At 43.3% G+C, this 17348-nt stretch overlaps 1 protein-coding gene across 2 annotated transcripts in view; it reads right to left on the bottom strand.

Annotated features, from left to right (window-relative positions):
* LOC140738422 (rasGAP-activating-like protein 1) overlaps nucleotides 1-17348 on the bottom strand; it is a 271421-nt gene that overhangs the window by 107263 nt on the left and 146810 nt on the right. The window contains exons 10-11 of one of the 2 annotated variants that reach the window (XM_073065690.1): nucleotides 15296-15391; nucleotides 10213-10366 (exon numbers count right to left, since the gene is read on the bottom strand). In XM_073065690.1, the coding sequence (XP_072921791.1) occupies nucleotides 10213-10366; nucleotides 15296-15391 (250 nt within the window). The remainder of the gene's footprint in view (nucleotides 1-10212; nucleotides 10367-15295; nucleotides 15392-17348) is intronic. The other variant, XM_073065691.1, reaches the window with a different exon arrangement.

The raw sequence follows: 17348 nt of genomic DNA, 5'->3' as shown, positions 1-17348 counted from the left end.
TATAGATGCTGCCTGGCCTGCTGCGTTTTGAGGCAAAGGTGGTTTTCTTCAATGAGAGGCTTTGATAAAGCAGCATTTGTCACATTGACTCCCTCCTTAGATTTCATGTGACTACAGTCACAACACATATATAATGAGGGATTTCCATCAGTTTTAAACAACTTGATCCACTTTCCTCACTCTGCTCAGGAGGACTCCCTGTGTTACTACTTCTCTCTGCTTTAGTGTGGCTGCAACCACCTTAGTCTGTGGCCTCCAACATAGACCTGATACGAGTCCTTGATGGAGCTCTTAAAGAAAATGCAAGAAATGCCGGGCAGTCGGGGGAAAAAGCAAGTTCATGTTTCACAGCAACACTCGTTCTTCTCCACACCTGACGGGGTGAAAATTCCACCATTTCCTTCCAACAGTTAGTTAGATCCTGAAGGCTAATTTTCTCAGTAGAGACAAAGGCTATGGGAGTAAATCCAGAGTGGAGCTCCTAAGGTGGCTGGGCATCATTGAACGTCCTTCCGGCAGCTCCTGCAGCCAAGCTGGTGCCAAACGTATTGCTTCATAAGCTTTTCTTTGGACTACACTGGTGAGGCCGAGAGGGGGATCTTAATGACTGGGCATCTCAGGATCTCCATATCTCTGCCCAGGCTTGTGATGATGATCAGCATTACCCATTGTCCTTCGAGACAGATGGATGCCAATCACCAACACAACCACATTTTCACTTAACGTGCTTCTCTCTTTGATGCTCAATGCTTCAGTTACCATCTGGAAGCTCCCCTCTCTCAACTATTAAGTTTTCCAGTTAAGCCTTGGAAGTGTCTGAGTCATCGTCGTAGAGTCTTAGGAAAGTACGGCACAGGAACAGGCCCATAATTTAGTCTGCGCCAAACCATTTAAACTGCTTTTTGAACTGGCTGATCTTAACAAAAACCTGAAAAATTCAAGCCTCAAGTATAATCGTGCTAGCGAACGATTTAACCATATTTTCAGCAACAAATCACATAGAAGAGAAACGATGAGCAATCAAAGTGAACGTTAGTGCAATTGTGTCCTTCCAAGTTTTGAGAAAATCAAGATAATAAAGAGCTGGTTTACTACTTTTCACCACATCCCCATCTGCATCGATGCAGAATTATTCTTTCCACATAAGGCAGAGGGCAAATTGAACTTTAATGGCTCATCTCAGATGCTCACCCCACACCCGAGCACACAAAATCTCAATGGGAAAGGCCAAACCACTGTGGGCTGGTAGACATTCAGCAAGCAGCCTGTTCCTTCTCCTGTCTGTGCTCAGGATGCTTGAGAAGTAATTAAATGTTTACAGACTCGGTGGTTTTCAGTGTGCAGATGTCGGAGAAGGTAGTGTTTCCAAGGCAACGAGGTAAATCCGAGTACTTTCATCAAAAAATGTGAGGTTTGTGTCAAATTTCCAGTTGAATCCTAATTATTGATGTAGCAGCTATTCTACATCAATGCAGATACTGTAAATCTGAAATAAATGCAGGTCAGGCAGCCTCTGTGGATAGAGACATAATGTTCCAGATCAATGGTCTTTGATCAGAAATGAGGAAATGAAGAAGTGGATCATGTGGTGCTTTACTGAGGCAGTGACAAGTGTAGACAAAGTCCACAGAAGGCAGGCTGCTACCTGTGATGTGCTGAGCTGTGTCCCCAACTCTCTGCAGTTTCTTCCAGACACAGGTAGAGCCGTTGTCATACCGAGCTGATGTGCAAACAGATTAGACCTCCTCTAAACTTAAAGCTCTCAGTCTCTAAACCTCAGCAATGCTGAAGACAGGACCATGTACCCCACACCCCCCCACCCCTTCCTGAAGTCAATGACCAGCTCCTTCCTTTTGCTAACACTGAGAGAAACGTTGTCGTTATGACACCATGCCGCTCAGCCCTCTGCCTCCTTCCTGTAATCGTCATTTGTGAGCTATTACCCGCTACGGAGGTACCATCTGCAAACTTGTAAATGGAGTTGGGGCAGAATCTAGATATTCAGTGTATAGGGAGTAGAGCAGGGGACTGAGGACGTAAGCTTGCTGGAGCACCAGTGTTGAGAATAATTGTTGCAGAGGCGTTGTTGACTGTCCTTGCTATTGGTCAGGAAGGCAAGATCCAATGACTTGGATCCAATGACTCCAAATCCCAGGACTTGGAGCTTGGTGATGGAATTTTAGACTTAAAGGCAGAGCTGTAGTCAACAAACAATAGTCTAATGTGGGTGTCTTTACTGGCCAGATGCTTCAGTATAGGGCCAGGGAGAAGGTATCCACCGCAGACCTGTTTTGGCAGTAGGTGAATTGCAGTGGCTTGGGTTGTCTGGGAGGTTGTAGTTAATGTGTGTCATGACTAACCTTTTAAACCACTTCCAGACCAAGATTTTTGTAATTCCCTAGATCTTTACCACTCTTTTTCATTGCATTTAATTATTTTACTCTGCCCCAATCAGAAAACCTTCCCTTTTCTTCCCTCCACTAGCCTGCAAGTCATCCTCGGGCAAAGTGAGGCACCTGCTTAGCCCTCCAACCCCTCATCAGGGTCACGTGAAGCCATGGGAGCAGGTGGTGGATGGTCATATGAGCACTGGTGCAGGTCACAAGTCCTGGTACTGCGACCACTGGCGCCAAGCAGATAATCTCCGAAGAGCATTGATAATGGCTGGGGTTACCTGCCTTGTGAAGGCACTGTCTAGAAGAAGGCAATGGCAAGCTACCTCTGTAGAAAAATTTGTCAAGAACAATCATGGTCATGGAAAGACCATGTCATACGATACCGCACCTGATGAACGAACACAGTATGGCTTATCAACTACTTTAAAGACAAAATACATTTGAGAAGGATAAAAATTATCCTTTTAAATTATACGAATTAAAACCTGCTCCCATGGCTTCTGGACTGATGAAGGAGGGAGAGAAGGTTTTAAGGCAAGTGGCTGTATTTTGCAATAATGGTCAATTATGAATATGTTAATGACGGGTGATAGAGGAGATAAACAGCTCCATTAGGAATTTGACACCAGTGGCATGGCAACATAATTAACATCAAAAAACATCCAGGGAATCCTGTAAACTGGCTTTGTATCAAACAGGGAAAACATCTGTTGTGACCTTAAAAAAAAAGATACCTACTTTTTTAAAAACATGACTAAAATTTGTGATTTATCAGCCAATAAAAGTAAACAGAGGAGAACCTACAGCCAAATGTACCATTAGAGACTGTCTATCTATCCATCTATTTATTATTTATTGAGATTCAGCACGGAACAGGCCTTTCCAACCCTTGGAGCTGCATTGCCCAGCAATCTCCCGATTTCCTCAGGAGTCTGCAGAGATTTGACAAAAACCTTGGCAAACTTCTATAGGTGTGCGGTGGAAAGCGCGCTGACTGCCTGCATCGTGGCCTGCTGTGGGAACACCAATGCCTTTGAGCGGAAAATCCTACAAAAGGTAGTGGATTCGGCCCCGTACATCGCCAGTAAAACCCTCCCAACCACTGAGCACATCTACATGAAACGTTGCCGTAGAAAAGCAGCAGCCATCATCAAAGATCCTCACCACCCAGGCCATGCTCTATTCTCCCTCCTGTCATCAGGTAGAAGATACAAGAGCCTCAGGACTTGCACCACCAGGTTCAAGAACAGTTACTACCCCTCAACCATCAGGCTCTTGAACAAGGGGATAATTACATTCATTCTACCACAACCAACGATCTCACTTTAAGGACTCTTTATCTTGTTATTTCATGCTCTAGTTATTTATTTCTCTTTATTTATATTTGCATTTGCACAGTTTGTTGTTCATTGATCCTGTTACAGTTACTGTTCTATAGATTTGCTAAGGATGTGTGCAAAGAAAGAGAATCTCAGGGTTGTATGTGGTGACATGTATGCACACTGATAATAAATTTCATTTTGAACTTTTGAACTTTGACTTAACCCTGGCCTAACCACGGGACAACTTACAATGCCCAATTAACCTACGAACTGGTCTGTCTTTGGACTGTGGGGAGAAAACGGTGCACCTGGAGGAAACCCACATGGTCATAGGGAGAATGTTCAATGGCTCAACAGCTCAGTTTAATATCAGAGACTGTATACAGCCTGAAGCTCTTACTCTTCACAAACATCCATGAAACAGAAAAAAAATCCAAACAATGAATGACAAAAAACATTAGACTACCCAGAGCTCTCCTCTCCCCTCCCACACACAGGTAGCAGCAAAACTGTCAACCCTCCACCTCCTCCTCCCCCCACTTGCTCAAGCTAAAGCACCACCACCCACCATGCAAGAATAGAAAAGCCCCCAGAGACCATGACCTAGAGGCCATCAAAAACTACCGTCCACTTCAATATCTCAGACAGGCTCTCCCTCTCACAGCGAGAGGGGAGAACAACAGCTCGCTGTTTCACTGTTACAACCTGCCGCGTCGCTTGTTGGAGTTCCCTGACTCAAGGACCAACAGACTCTCACTCACTATTGAGAGAGAGAGAGAGAGACATAGAGACAGAGAGTGAGAGAGAGGGCAAGGGGAAAAGAGAGGGAGAGAGAAAGAGAGAGAGGGAGAGAGAGGGAAGAGAGAGGGAAAGAGAGGGGAGAGAGAGAGAGAAAAAAGAGAAAGAGGGGGAAAAGAGAGAGAGATTGCTCGAGTGCAGGGGCTTTCTTTAAACAGTGGTGTGCACCGCCTGCTTTCTCAATGTTTCATTCTCCCAAGATGTTTCAGTCAGCAACAGCAGCGAGGAATTGCGTACGCACCCCATCTTCCAGGCCGTGCCTGGTGATCTCGAACACCAGGCCGCTGAGTGAGACTGAGAGTGAGAGCCCACCACTCATGAAAAAACGTAGTTTGAGCTCCTTTCAAGCAGAAAATTGTCAAAGATTTTGAGAATTAAAGCCAGTAGAAATTATTGTACAGCACCTAGATGATGTTATGCAGCTTTACCTAAATTAGGATGGACAACAGAAACGTTTCTAGAATGAAATGCTCCTTTCTAAGACTGTGAGACACAAATACTGAGACCAAGTAAATGATGACAATGTGCTCTCTGCAGTGGCTGTGAATTAATCCCTTAATGTTCTGGAAAATCTATTAAGTAATCACACATGAAATAAGTTTCCTTCTAAGAATTATGAGATAAAACACTCAATAATTTTGTTTGGCAAAACACAAAGGAAACGATTAATGGAGGAAGTACTTCAAGCTAATTTCTTCCTTGGAAACTATTATGGTTGTTTTAATGTCACGTGAGTATTCCATTATTCAAAATACTGAACAAGTTTTAATGGTCCTCCCTATCCTGAAATCACTGCGAATAAATTCACCTGCAAATTGTGTGCAACAGTTCATTTCCTTCAGGCAAAGATACTAAGAGCTTTGGAAATGTAATCAGAAAAATAAAAATGCTGAAAAGACTCAGCTGGACAGGGTGCAACTGTGCAGTTAAAATTAGCCCCCCCCCCCCCGACAATTAATTCATGCTGAAGATCCCAGCAATTTTTGTTTTTATTTTAGATTTCCAACATGCACAGTATTTTTGCATTGATAGCAATGTGTGCTATGCTTCAAACCCTATTGCAATTAACTAGCCTCTAAATCTACAGAGATCTAGATCTACGTACACTCAGCCGGAGATGTAAAGATTTTCACTCCTCGTGTATGTGAAGGATTAAGAAATAAAGTCAATTCAATTCAATACGTCAGTGCGTTCTCCCACAAGTTCAGTATTAGCATAAAGTAGCTTATGCTTAAGACCAGTGCTAATTATATGAGTATAAACCGAGGCTGAATGTCAAAACGGAGTCCACAGTGAGAGGTTAACTTCTCTTTGATGGGGTATCCTGTTTCAATATTCACATTGTGCTTAGAAGCCACTGCTGGTATAAAGCAATAGATGAGCTATTATCACCCCATAGAAAGCCTGGATTTTGAGAGAGAGAGCCTCTCTGAGATGTCCAGGTGTTGGGATGGACAGCAGATTTTGAGGGACTCTAGATCTCTGGGGGGGGGGGGGGGCTTTGCTATTGCTTGCATGGTGGGTGGAGTGGATTGATTTTTGCTGGAGCAAGTTGGGGGAAGGAGGTGGGGAGGGCTGATGCTTGTGCGTTGGAGGGGGGAGGGGGAGTTTTGGGGGTCTAAGGTCTTCTGTCATTCATTCTTTGGGTTTTTTCTGTGAAGAGTAAGGATTGCAGGTTGTATTCTGCGTACGTTCTCTGATATTAAATTGCACCATTGATTAACTGAACTGTGACATGTAGTCTACAGCTCTGATACTTGGAAGAGGTGTTGCTGCTTCACTCTGTGAAGTATCTTTAGGCAAGGAATATGCTACTTTCGCTGGATCCATTTGTGTGTGTTTTCTTTTACCAAGCAGGTTCATGTATTGGCTTCTCAACACTGTCATCATTTCACACTCAAGTTTTGCATCAGGAATCTTGAGACTCCCTGCATACATTGTGTGATTGTACATAAACCTCCACCTCTTTCGATATTCATTTACTGTGTCTCAATACATTCATAAACTCATTGCAGCCATTGTCTGGGCCAAGCCTCCTGATAAGTAAAGTCAATTTGACCTCAGTTTTATTCAACCAAATTTGCACACTTTAAAAATAATTGGTGCACAATTTGCTGTGCAACATCCCTAAACACGTACACATCTTTCTATCGTCTCGGTTCAAATAGGGTAAGAAATTTATGGGTTTGAGTCTGCACCTCAAGTGTTGCAAAAACAATATTGCCATTCAGTGAGCAAGTCCCTCATAGTTCTGATCACCCATTCTGCATGCGGTGGTGTGGATTGAGAGCAGCAATGGGCTGCACTCTACCACAGTCTTTAACCTCATGTCCCAACATATCTTTGAATTCTATCTAGATAGAAGATCAGCAATAAGGTAATGAGGTGTGCAAAAGAGCACACCAGAAGCAGCAGCAGTCCACCTAAAAATAGAGAGGAACTAAACTACAGCTGCTGTCCCAGTGCTTAAGACTTGCCCCCAGAACTAACTGAACTTCTATCCAAGCTACTCCAATATAGGCATCTATCTGACAATGTGGAAAACTGACCCAGTACGCCCTCTTCCCAAAAAAACAAGAAAAATCCAATCCCAGCAACACACACACACACACACACACACACAGGAGAAGAAAGCTGAGGAGTAGATTCAAAAGGTGAGAAGCAAAAAATGATAGGTTGGAGCAACAGACACAGAATGCTGGAGGAACTCAGCAGGCCAGACGGCATCTATGGAATAAAAGCACAGTCGACGTTTTGGACTGAAGCCCTTCAGCAGGACTGGAGAAAAAATACTGATGAGTAGATTTGAAAGGCGTTTCTCTCTCCCCTCCCCCTACCTTTCATATCTACTCCTCAGCTTTTTTTCTCCAGTCCTGCCAAAGGGTCTCGGCCCGAAACGTTGACTGTTTACTCTTTTCCATGGACACTGCCTGGCCTGCTGAGTTCCTCCAGCGTTTTGTGTGTGTTGCTCGGATTTCCACTATCTGCAGATTTTCTCTTGTTTGTGATAGGTTGGAGGCTACCCAGATGAAATATAAGGTGAGGTTCCTCCAATCCTGTATCTCTTTCGTCGATCAACTTCCCAGCTCTTTACTTCATCCCTCCCCTTTCAGTTTTCACCTATTACCTTGTGTTTCTCTCTCTCCCCTCCCCCCACCTTTTAAATCTACTCCTCAGCTTTTTCTCTCCAGTCCTGCCAAAGGGTTTCGGCCCGAAACGTCGACTGTACTTTTTTCCATAGATGCTGCCTGGCCTGCTGAGTTCCTCCAGCATTTAGTGTGTGTTGCTCGGATTTCCAGCATCTGTAGATTTTCTCTTGTTTTTAAAAGTCCAAACCAGCTAACTACCTATCAATCAGTCTATTCTTTACTGATGCAAGCTTTCACACAAGGTATTTGCCTATAACTTATTCAACGATGGCCCAGTAGGGGCTTCCTTAGCTTCACTGCAAGGAGATGAATTCCAGAAGAGAGGTCAAAGTGACTGGCCTGACCCGGTGTGGTGGTGGCCTCTCGGCAGAACTGTCAATCGGCATCAAATGGAACACCCCCAATGGCTGGCATCATGCCTTGCACAGAGGAAGATGGCTGTAGTTGCTGAAGATTAATTGTCCAGCCCCAGGCATTCCTTAGGGCTGTGTCCTAGTCCCAGCCAGTTATTTTCAGCTGCTCCATCAATGTTTTGCCTTCCAGCCGAAGGCCAGAACGCAGAAGCTCACTGAGGACTGAGTTCCAGATGAAGCAGTCCATGCTAGCATGAAGCAGGAACTCGATATGTGGTAAGTTACATTCATGTCATAAACGCACTCGACGACGACCATCTCCAAAACACCTGTGTGGTATGTTTCTCGATCAGGACTCTGTGATTACTCACTTAACGGTTAATGGCCGCTCAATGCTCTGAAATTGCTTCAATGCATACACATAATGGAGACTTGCAGGGACAGACGGACTTACTTTCAGAGGCACAATGTAATGAGATCCTCAGAAGCTGTGGATTTCTGGTCAGTGGCTAAGCACAGCAGAACCACTGCTCTGTGAGATGTAAACGTTGCAGCTTAAAACTGCACCCGGAAGCATTTGAATACAACATTTGAAGTTGAATACTGAAGTTGAGTCACCAATGCAACATTAAAACTGCAGATGGAGTACTCTTACAGGTACTGCCAGGGACAGGTGTTGGGAGATCAGGGACAAGTCCCTACGTTCTCTGTCGCTCTGGGTTATCCACCCAAATCTCTGTTCCCCGTACACCAGGTATTGTGCCAAGTGGAACACGAGTGAATCTGCAGATGCTGGAAATTTAAAAAAACACAAAATGCTGGCAGAACTCAGCAGGCCAGACAGCATCTATGGGAGGAGGTAGTGATGATGTTTCGAGCCGAAACCCTTCATCACGTCTCCTGTCTGGCCTGCTGAGTTCTGCCAGCATTTTGTATTTTTATTTATGCCAAGTGGACTGGTATTGAGGGGTTTCCTTTTCCTTTATGACCCGGATAAAATGGGGAGCAAACATCTTGTGGCAGTGTCCTCATGAAAAGATGTTGTAGGCAAATGCAGTGATATACTATTTTTATCCAGAGGCAAAATGCTGAATCCCACTACAATGCTGGGAAATTTAAATTCAAGCAATTACATTCACCTGGAAGCAAAAGCTGACAGTGATAATGGCGACCTGTTGTATAAGCCCGTCTTGTACTCTAATGTCTGTCAGGGAAGGAAATCTGACGTCCTTACCCTTTCCGGCCTTCATGCGATCTCAACTAGTGCAGTTGAGTCAGAACTCAATGGCACTTTTGGCTGAGCAACAGATGTTAGCCTTGCCAGCTGTACCATCAACATTCAGTGAACGACGTGGTTAGCAAGCTTCTGATTCTAAAATTACAGATTGGGTGAAACGGTTGGTAATTCTTCCTAAAAGTAAATATATTTGAAGAATAATAACATTCCCAAAGCAGCATTTTCTAGCAAAACTCTGATGATCCTTTCAAACAGTATATGATTTCCAAAGTACTCACCCAGACCTATTGCATTTTACAGAATGACAAAATTGCTGGTACGCCATTGGTGTAGCTAAACAGGGGGTGGGTCCTTTCTTTGAGCATTTTAAACACAGACAGTTTTGATGAGACATTCTCCTATTGCTACGCAGTGTAGATCCAGGGTTCCGACCTTTTTTTATGTCATGGACCCCAGGTTGGGACACCCCGGTGTAGATAAATACCATCAAGTGGCACGGTAGCGTAGTGGTTAACACAACGCTTTGCGGTACAGGCGACGTGGGTTCAATTCCCACCGCTGCCGGGAAGGAGTTCGTTCGTTCTCCCCGTGACTGTGTGGGTTTCCTCCGGGTGCTCCGGTTTCCACCCACAGTCCAAAAGACGTACCGGTTGAGAGGTCGTTATAAAATGTCCCATGACCAGGCGAGGATTATATCGGGGAATTGCTGGGCAACATGGTTTGAAGGTCCAGACTGGCCTGTTCTGTGCTGTATCTTTCTTGCTCAGTAAATAAATGAATAATAAATAAACAAACAAGCAGATAAACAAACAAACAATAAATAAATAGATAAGCAGATAGATAGATATCACGTAGTTACAGATTTGCCAACAATTAAGCAATCCAGAAAATCCTCCTGTATGTTACAGAATTTGCTCTCTCCACAATTCAAAATGCACTTTTGAATCCAATACTCACTTGTCTTGTACACTTCTCTCATATTGAGGTAGTCAAGGAATGGTACCACGAGGCCCTGGCCAAGGAACAGCTTCACCAGAGTCACAGCCATGTCTTGCCTGCTCTCCACGGTGGTAACCTCTTCCAACATGGTGAGAGGAGTGACGTCCTCAACCTGGGAGAGATCAGCAGGAGTTCTCAGTAAGCTCAAGATCTTTAACAGAGTAAAGATCCAACTGTTCCTGCACTGAGTGGCCTCACAGTTTACATATAGAGAAATCATGATCAGAACTTGGATCATCCCACTTGTTGACTGCAGCGCCCAAACCCCAGTTTAAAAAAATGTTTGCGTATCATCAGTAGGTGTTAGGTACATGGGTTATGACAGAAGGAAAAAATGGCTGGAGCCAATATTTACAAAAAGGTATCTACCAGAAAACACAATAATAGCCCCATTATTGTCCAGTATTAACTCCCGGCAGCCCCGGTCTCTCCCTCCCAATGAGAGCGATGAGCTCCATTCATTAGGCACCAGGACATCCCATCTTTAAATACCCACAAAGTTAACTTAAGGCTACCCTTGATTTGGAAATTGATGCACCCCGCAATGTAGTTACACTCATATTACAAAACAAACGGAAGTTTTCTACCTTAAGTACAGTACAGTATACAAACAAGATATACACATTTACACATCCCCATTACTAAAGAAGTGGATGTTCCGCCGGGTGTGGCGGGAAAGGCATCATAGAGCCAACACCAGTGCATCAGCTCAGCTTAGGGCCCATTGAGAATATGACGAGGAAGACACTGAAGTGCGTACACTCAGCACAATGACGTGTGTGTGTGTGTGTGTGTGTGTGTGTGTGTGTGTGTGTGTGTGTGTGTGTGTGTGTGTGTGTGTGTGTGTGTGTGTGTGTGTGTGTGTGTGTGTGTGTGTGTGTGTGTGTGTGTGAGAGAGAGAGAGAGAGAGAGTGAATGGCGTGTGTAGGGAGCATGTTTACCAAGCGCTCTCCATCACAGTACGTCCACCTTGCACTGAGAAGTAAGCTGAGGAGGCATGAAAACTGCCTCCAGCGGTTAAGCTGTATAACATGTAGGTGCTGTCTATAATTGAAACAGCCAATAAATTTATACTGACAGCTGTGATATATCGCAGGGAATATTGCAGTCAGTAGTTATAAAACCACTGGCATTTACAACATCTTATGCACCACATAGAAAGCTAAAATTGGACTCGTAAAGTTGACATATTAGACCTATTGAATAGGTTTATTGTTTGACATATTTCACTCCTGTAGTTTCCAGCAACAATGGGGATTAGTGCTACACAGCTACCTGGTTTCTGTGTTTAATTCCATTGCAAGTCTGAAGCAGTCGACCCCAGCAAATACGTTGACCATGTTCTTATCCTTCCTAACCCCATCCACTTTCTCACGTCTTCTTCAATCCTTCTTCCTCAGTAATCCAATTTCCAATTCAATTTTCTTTTTGGCTGAGCAATCACAATTTTCAACTGCTTGTACAGAGCTTGGAAACAATATGGGTACAAGGTGGCATTGATTTGGTTGTTACTGAGACTTTCTCCTGCTGCTATGGATCACTGCCATCATAGGCAACACCCTCCCCAACCCTGTGCATATCTATAAGGAGTGCTGCCTCAAGAAAGCAGCATCCATCATCAAGGACTCCCTCTGTTATGTTTGTTCTTAAAAAAGACAGACAGTGTGGTAAAATTCTGACATGTACTTATTTACTGAACGCTCCAGTCACAGTGTCAGCTCGACCTGAGCGCGTGCAACCAGCTCGCAGATGTCACTTCCAGTTCTGGGGTGAACCGCCCGCATTGCACACTGGGAATTGAAGTTCTTTATTGTGTACACGCATAATAACACCCCCCCCCCCCCCCACAACATCTTGGCCGTACTCTCTTCTTGCTGCTGCCACTGGGGCCCACCCCACCAGATTCAAGTACAGCACCCTTCAATCATCAGTCTCTTGAACCAGAATAGATAACTTTACTCAACTCAACTTCGAATTGATTCCACAACCTATGGAATTCTTTAACTCGTGTTCTCAGCATTATTTATTTATTTGTTTATTTACTTGTTTTTGTATTTACATATTGGTTGTTTGTCAGTCTTTGTTCATGTAGAGTTTATTCACAAATTGTATTGTATTTCTTTAGTTTCCTGTAAATGTGCAAGAAAATTAATCAGAATCAGAATCAGGTTTAATATTACCGAAATTTGAAATTTGTTAACTTTGCACCAGCAGTACAATGTAATACATCATAAATATAGAAAAAACTGAGTTACAGCAATTATATAAAGTATATGTATATTAAATGGTCAAGTTGAAATAAGTGAAAAAACAGAACTTTTAAAGAAAGTAGTGAGGTAGTGTTCATGGGTTCAATGTTCATTCAGAAATTGTTCTTGAATCACTGAGTGTGTGCCTATAGGTAGTATATCTCAAAGCAGTAAATGGTCACACACACACACACACACACACACACACACACACACACACACACACACACACACACACACACACACACACACACACACACACACACACACACACACACACACACACACACACACACACACACACACCAAACCACTCCCCCCCCCGTTCAACGACTCTCTATGCAAAGACAATTGTGTTCCAAACACTCAATTAGCTGATGTCTTCTCCTTGAATTGTGTTTTTGCAAACTGTCACTTGACCTTGAATAAGACAAAACATTCACTCTTTAACTCTATAATTCCTGCCACAAAAAATGTGCCTCACAGAAATAGAGGTTGTCATTGATCGGAAATACTGACAGTCAATGCATCTTTGTTTCAAGGAGTGTTCTGTCATCTATTTGGACTCTCTCATCTTTCCCTCAGCTCTCTCATGTACTGTATCTATCACACTGGATCATTTACACAAAGCTGTGCAATTTCTTATTGTGCACCACCATACTTATTGTGCCTCTGGTTCAAGATCAAACCTATCCAATTAAATACATATTCAAATACTTAGAATCTAAAGCCACAACAGCTTGTTTCATCACTTAACAACAATATAAGTCCCTATAACACCTTTTATATTTGCAAAGGTATATGCTGTTAATTGCTTTAAATTAACATCCATCCATCAATTGCCATGCTGCCTAGCAACCCCTGATTTAGCACTAGTTGAATCATGGGACAATTGACAATGACCAATTAACCTACCAACCAGCACGCCTTTGGACTTTGGGAGGAAACCAGAGCACCCGGAGAAAACCCACACGGTCACGAGGAGGATGTACCAGCTCCTTACAGGCAGCAGCGGGAATTGAACCCCGGTCACCTTTACTGTGAGGCACTGTGCTAGCCACTACGCTACCGTGCCGCCCCCATATTCGTGACATGGCAGTGTTGCGGTTAGCATCTTGCTATTACAGCGCCAGCCACCCGGACTCAGTTCCCGTCACTTTCTGTAAGGAGTTTGTACGTTCTCCCCGTCACCACAGGGCTTTCCTCTGGGTGCTCCGGTTTCCTCGCACGGTCATTCAGCTTACTCAGCTAATTCGTGTGTGATCGGGTGGCACAGATTCGTTGGGTTGGAAGGACCTGTTACCGCGCTGTATCTCTAGATAATTACAAATTCCAGCCCCCAGCCTGACTATTCTCTCTAGTTTCTCCCTTGGTGATTTCAGTTATAGACCCACTTTACTTAATTGGCTTGTGATTTATAAAGTAATGGTTTTAACCACAGCATTAACTTTGCCGGGAAGCTCTCTGTATTAACACCGATCTATTTTATTTCCGCTGCCCATAAAGCATTCTAATGTTGAGAATTGAAAGAAGTCATTTGCATCAGCTGTCTTCCAATATCATGAAATAACCCAGTCACTGCTAGGCATGTATAACCTAGTCCTATACATACATAATTGGGTCTTAGGATTCTGTGACATTGAAAGACTCCACAATTAACAAACCATCAATTGTAAAAACCATATTCCACATGACAGCTTTGGAAAATCACCAGATTACAAATCTTCATTATGAAACAGCAAAAGTTCTCCAAAGCTGATTCAATTGCTAAGTACCATTAGGTCAATAAACTGTTGAACTGTGTTTTAGTCTCTGCTTAGTCCTTTTGGGAAGCAAAATTTGATTGTTGTTTTGGTTGTTGCAAACCAATGCAAAATTCTGGGCTAATTGGGCAAGAAAATTATTTTTCAAAAAATGGTCACAAACAATAATGATACTTCTGTTTTTGACCTTTCTTTTTTAATATTTATAACAGAAGGAATTTTTGGCTTTTAAAAGTCTTATGTCAGTCAGCCAGATGAACAATATTTCAGGAAACTGGAAAGAATCAGTTAAATGTCATCAAATGGAGGTATATCTACCTGGATTTAGATATACATCGGGCAGATGGGGCTAGTCGACTGCGGTTGGCAGCTCATCTAGGAGAAGGTAAACTGATCTCAAACCTCCGCTGCTTTGTAGCACGTGCAAGGCTTTGGGAGTAAACCCCGAGGGAAAAATCTGGAACTGGAGTCCCTAAGGCAGTCGTACATTGAGTTCACCGCTGACTGGCAACTCCTGTGACGCTGCTGGTGCCAAACTGTATCGGTCTCTGCCGTTGCTTTCGGTTCACCAGATGCGTGGAGATGGGGAGCTTGATACGTGGGCAACAGCTTCCTCTACATATCGTACTGCCCAGGCTTGCGTATCTTGACAGCTAGGACGCAACATCCACGGTCGCCCCTGACCAATGGAGGCCTCAGACAGACTCGTTAGTAAGTATATATGCTTAGGGTTATTGATAAGATGCTAGAAAACCCTTGTGTCCAGTGTTTCTGCTTAAAGACATAAAGGCTAATAGGATTAAAGGTTTATTTAAGCTGCCGAAAAGAAATTAAAAAACACAGCGAGCACTGGAAATTTGGATTAGAAACACGCCTGAAATACCCAGAGACATGCAGAACAACAGTCCTGTCTAACACAATCCAGGCAGAGCGATAACTAATGCATCAAGCAGGGAGGTTTATTTTCCCCACAAGGGAGAGTCAGAGTATTTTTACACTGTCTTTATGATTTACAACTTCAGCACCTACCCAGTTGAGCGAGTCTGCGGATTCAAGGCTGGCATCATAAGCTTGCGACGGCCTGGGCAGAGTGGTTCTTCCACTCAGCATGCCAGCTGCATCACTCTGAAAGAGAACATCAGATTGCACATCGCAATTCTTTTAGAAACTGAGCAGCTGTCAGTGGGTTTTCAAACTTAAATTCAACATGAACTTTACATTTAGATTTGCTTAGTGGCCGTGCCACAACATTCGGCTTGGAACTTGCATTTGATTTTATACATTAATTTAATCCACTTACTAATACATCAGCGATACAGAGGAGCTAACCACAGCCATAGCTGAGATGGTGACAATCTCAGCTCTGAGTTAGCTCAGTTGGTGCATGTCTCTCTCCAAAGCCTCAAGTATTAACATGGACAGACAATTGGCTGACTAGCAAGTGGCACAGTGTGCACATTGCCACAGACAGCTGTGGAGACCAATAGTATGTTTTCTATCTTCAAAACATTAAACTAATTCAAAGGAAGACATGGGAGTCTGAAATGTGCACCTAACTTCATGCTTACTTTAAGCGAGGCATGCACGTATCACATAGTACCGTGATGCTACATGCAATTCATGTATTTATATTGTAATGAATTATCTAAATGAACAAGAATGTTTACATATATACACACACACTCACACACCAGATTACTCAAATATTACTTAAATATTAAATACACAACAGCCAGGTTGTTGAGTTTATTTAAAGCAGAGGTTGATAGGTTCTTGATTATTCAGGGTGTCAAAGGTTACGGTGAGAAGGCAGGAGAATGGGGTTGAGAGAGGTAATAAATCAGCCATAGTGGAATGGTGTAGCAGACTTGATGGGCTGAATGGCCTAACTCTGCTCCTGTGTCTTATGGTTATTCCATATTGCTATTACTGTAGGTTGTGCAAACTTTCTTCATACGTATATTTTAATGCATTTCCTACCGTAATACTAAATGGACTTCTAAAAGTCCCTCATGGCATGAAGCAGCTTGGGGGATTCTGAGGTAATAAAAGGGAGCTTCAAAAATGTAAACATACACTCAGTGGTTATTTTATTTTATTAGGTCTGTACCTCATAAAGTAGGCACTGATTGTATGTTTTGGTCTTCTGCTGCTGTAGCCCAACCACTTCAAGGTTTAATGTGTCGTGCATTCAGAGATGCTCTTCTGCACACCACTACTGTAATGATTGGTTATCTGAGTTACTGTCAGCTTGAACCAGTCTGGCCATTCTCTCTACCTCTCTCATTAACAAGGTGTTTTCACACACCGAACTGCCGCTCAACTGCATGTTTTTTTTGTTTTTCTCTGTAAACTCAGTAGGGATTCCCAACCTGGGGTTTACAGACCCCTTCGTTAATGGTAGGGATCTATGGCATAAAAAAGGTTAGGAACCCCTGCTCTAGAGACTGTTGTGCGTGAAAATCCCAGGAGATCAGCAGTTTCTGAGATACTCAAACCCACCCCCGTGACTGTTTGCACCAACAATTATTCCACAGTCGAAGTCACTTAGATCACATTTCTTCTCCATTCTAATATTTTGGTCTGAACAACTACTGAATCTCTTGGCCATGTCGGCATGCTTTTATCCACTGAGTGCAGGCCCATGATTGGCTGATTACATACTTGCATTAAAGAGCAGGTGTACCTAATACAGCGGCCACTGAGTGTACATAGAGAAAGCGAGTGTGGTGGCAAATGGAGCAGACTTGAGGCATTTGCTGGCATTCTGAACATGCCAGAGGAGTGAACATAAATGTCATTTTAAGCTTGCTCCACACTTCTGTTCCCACAATCAGATGTTCATTATTCCGTCTCTGCTGTCAGAATTCCAACACCGTCATCAGCAATTGTGCTATCCTTTCCCAGACAATCCTTGCTTTGTTCCAAGACACTGAATGTATACTACTGGAGCAATAAGTGATCTGAGGTCGTTATTTTTGCCTCTATTCAATGCTTTTAAAAATGTTGCTATTCATAATATTATCTATCTATCCATCTGAGAAGGAATTTCCCAATCTTAAGGCTCAGTTCAGTCCACAGG

Source organism: Hemitrygon akajei, chromosome 14, assembly GCF_048418815.1.
Source record: "Hemitrygon akajei chromosome 14, sHemAka1.3, whole genome shotgun sequence".
Taxonomy (NCBI): domain Eukaryota; kingdom Metazoa; phylum Chordata; class Chondrichthyes; order Myliobatiformes; family Dasyatidae; genus Hemitrygon; species Hemitrygon akajei.
Note: the sequence above shows the minus strand (reverse complement) of the source record. Positions and strands in the feature narration are given on the sequence as shown.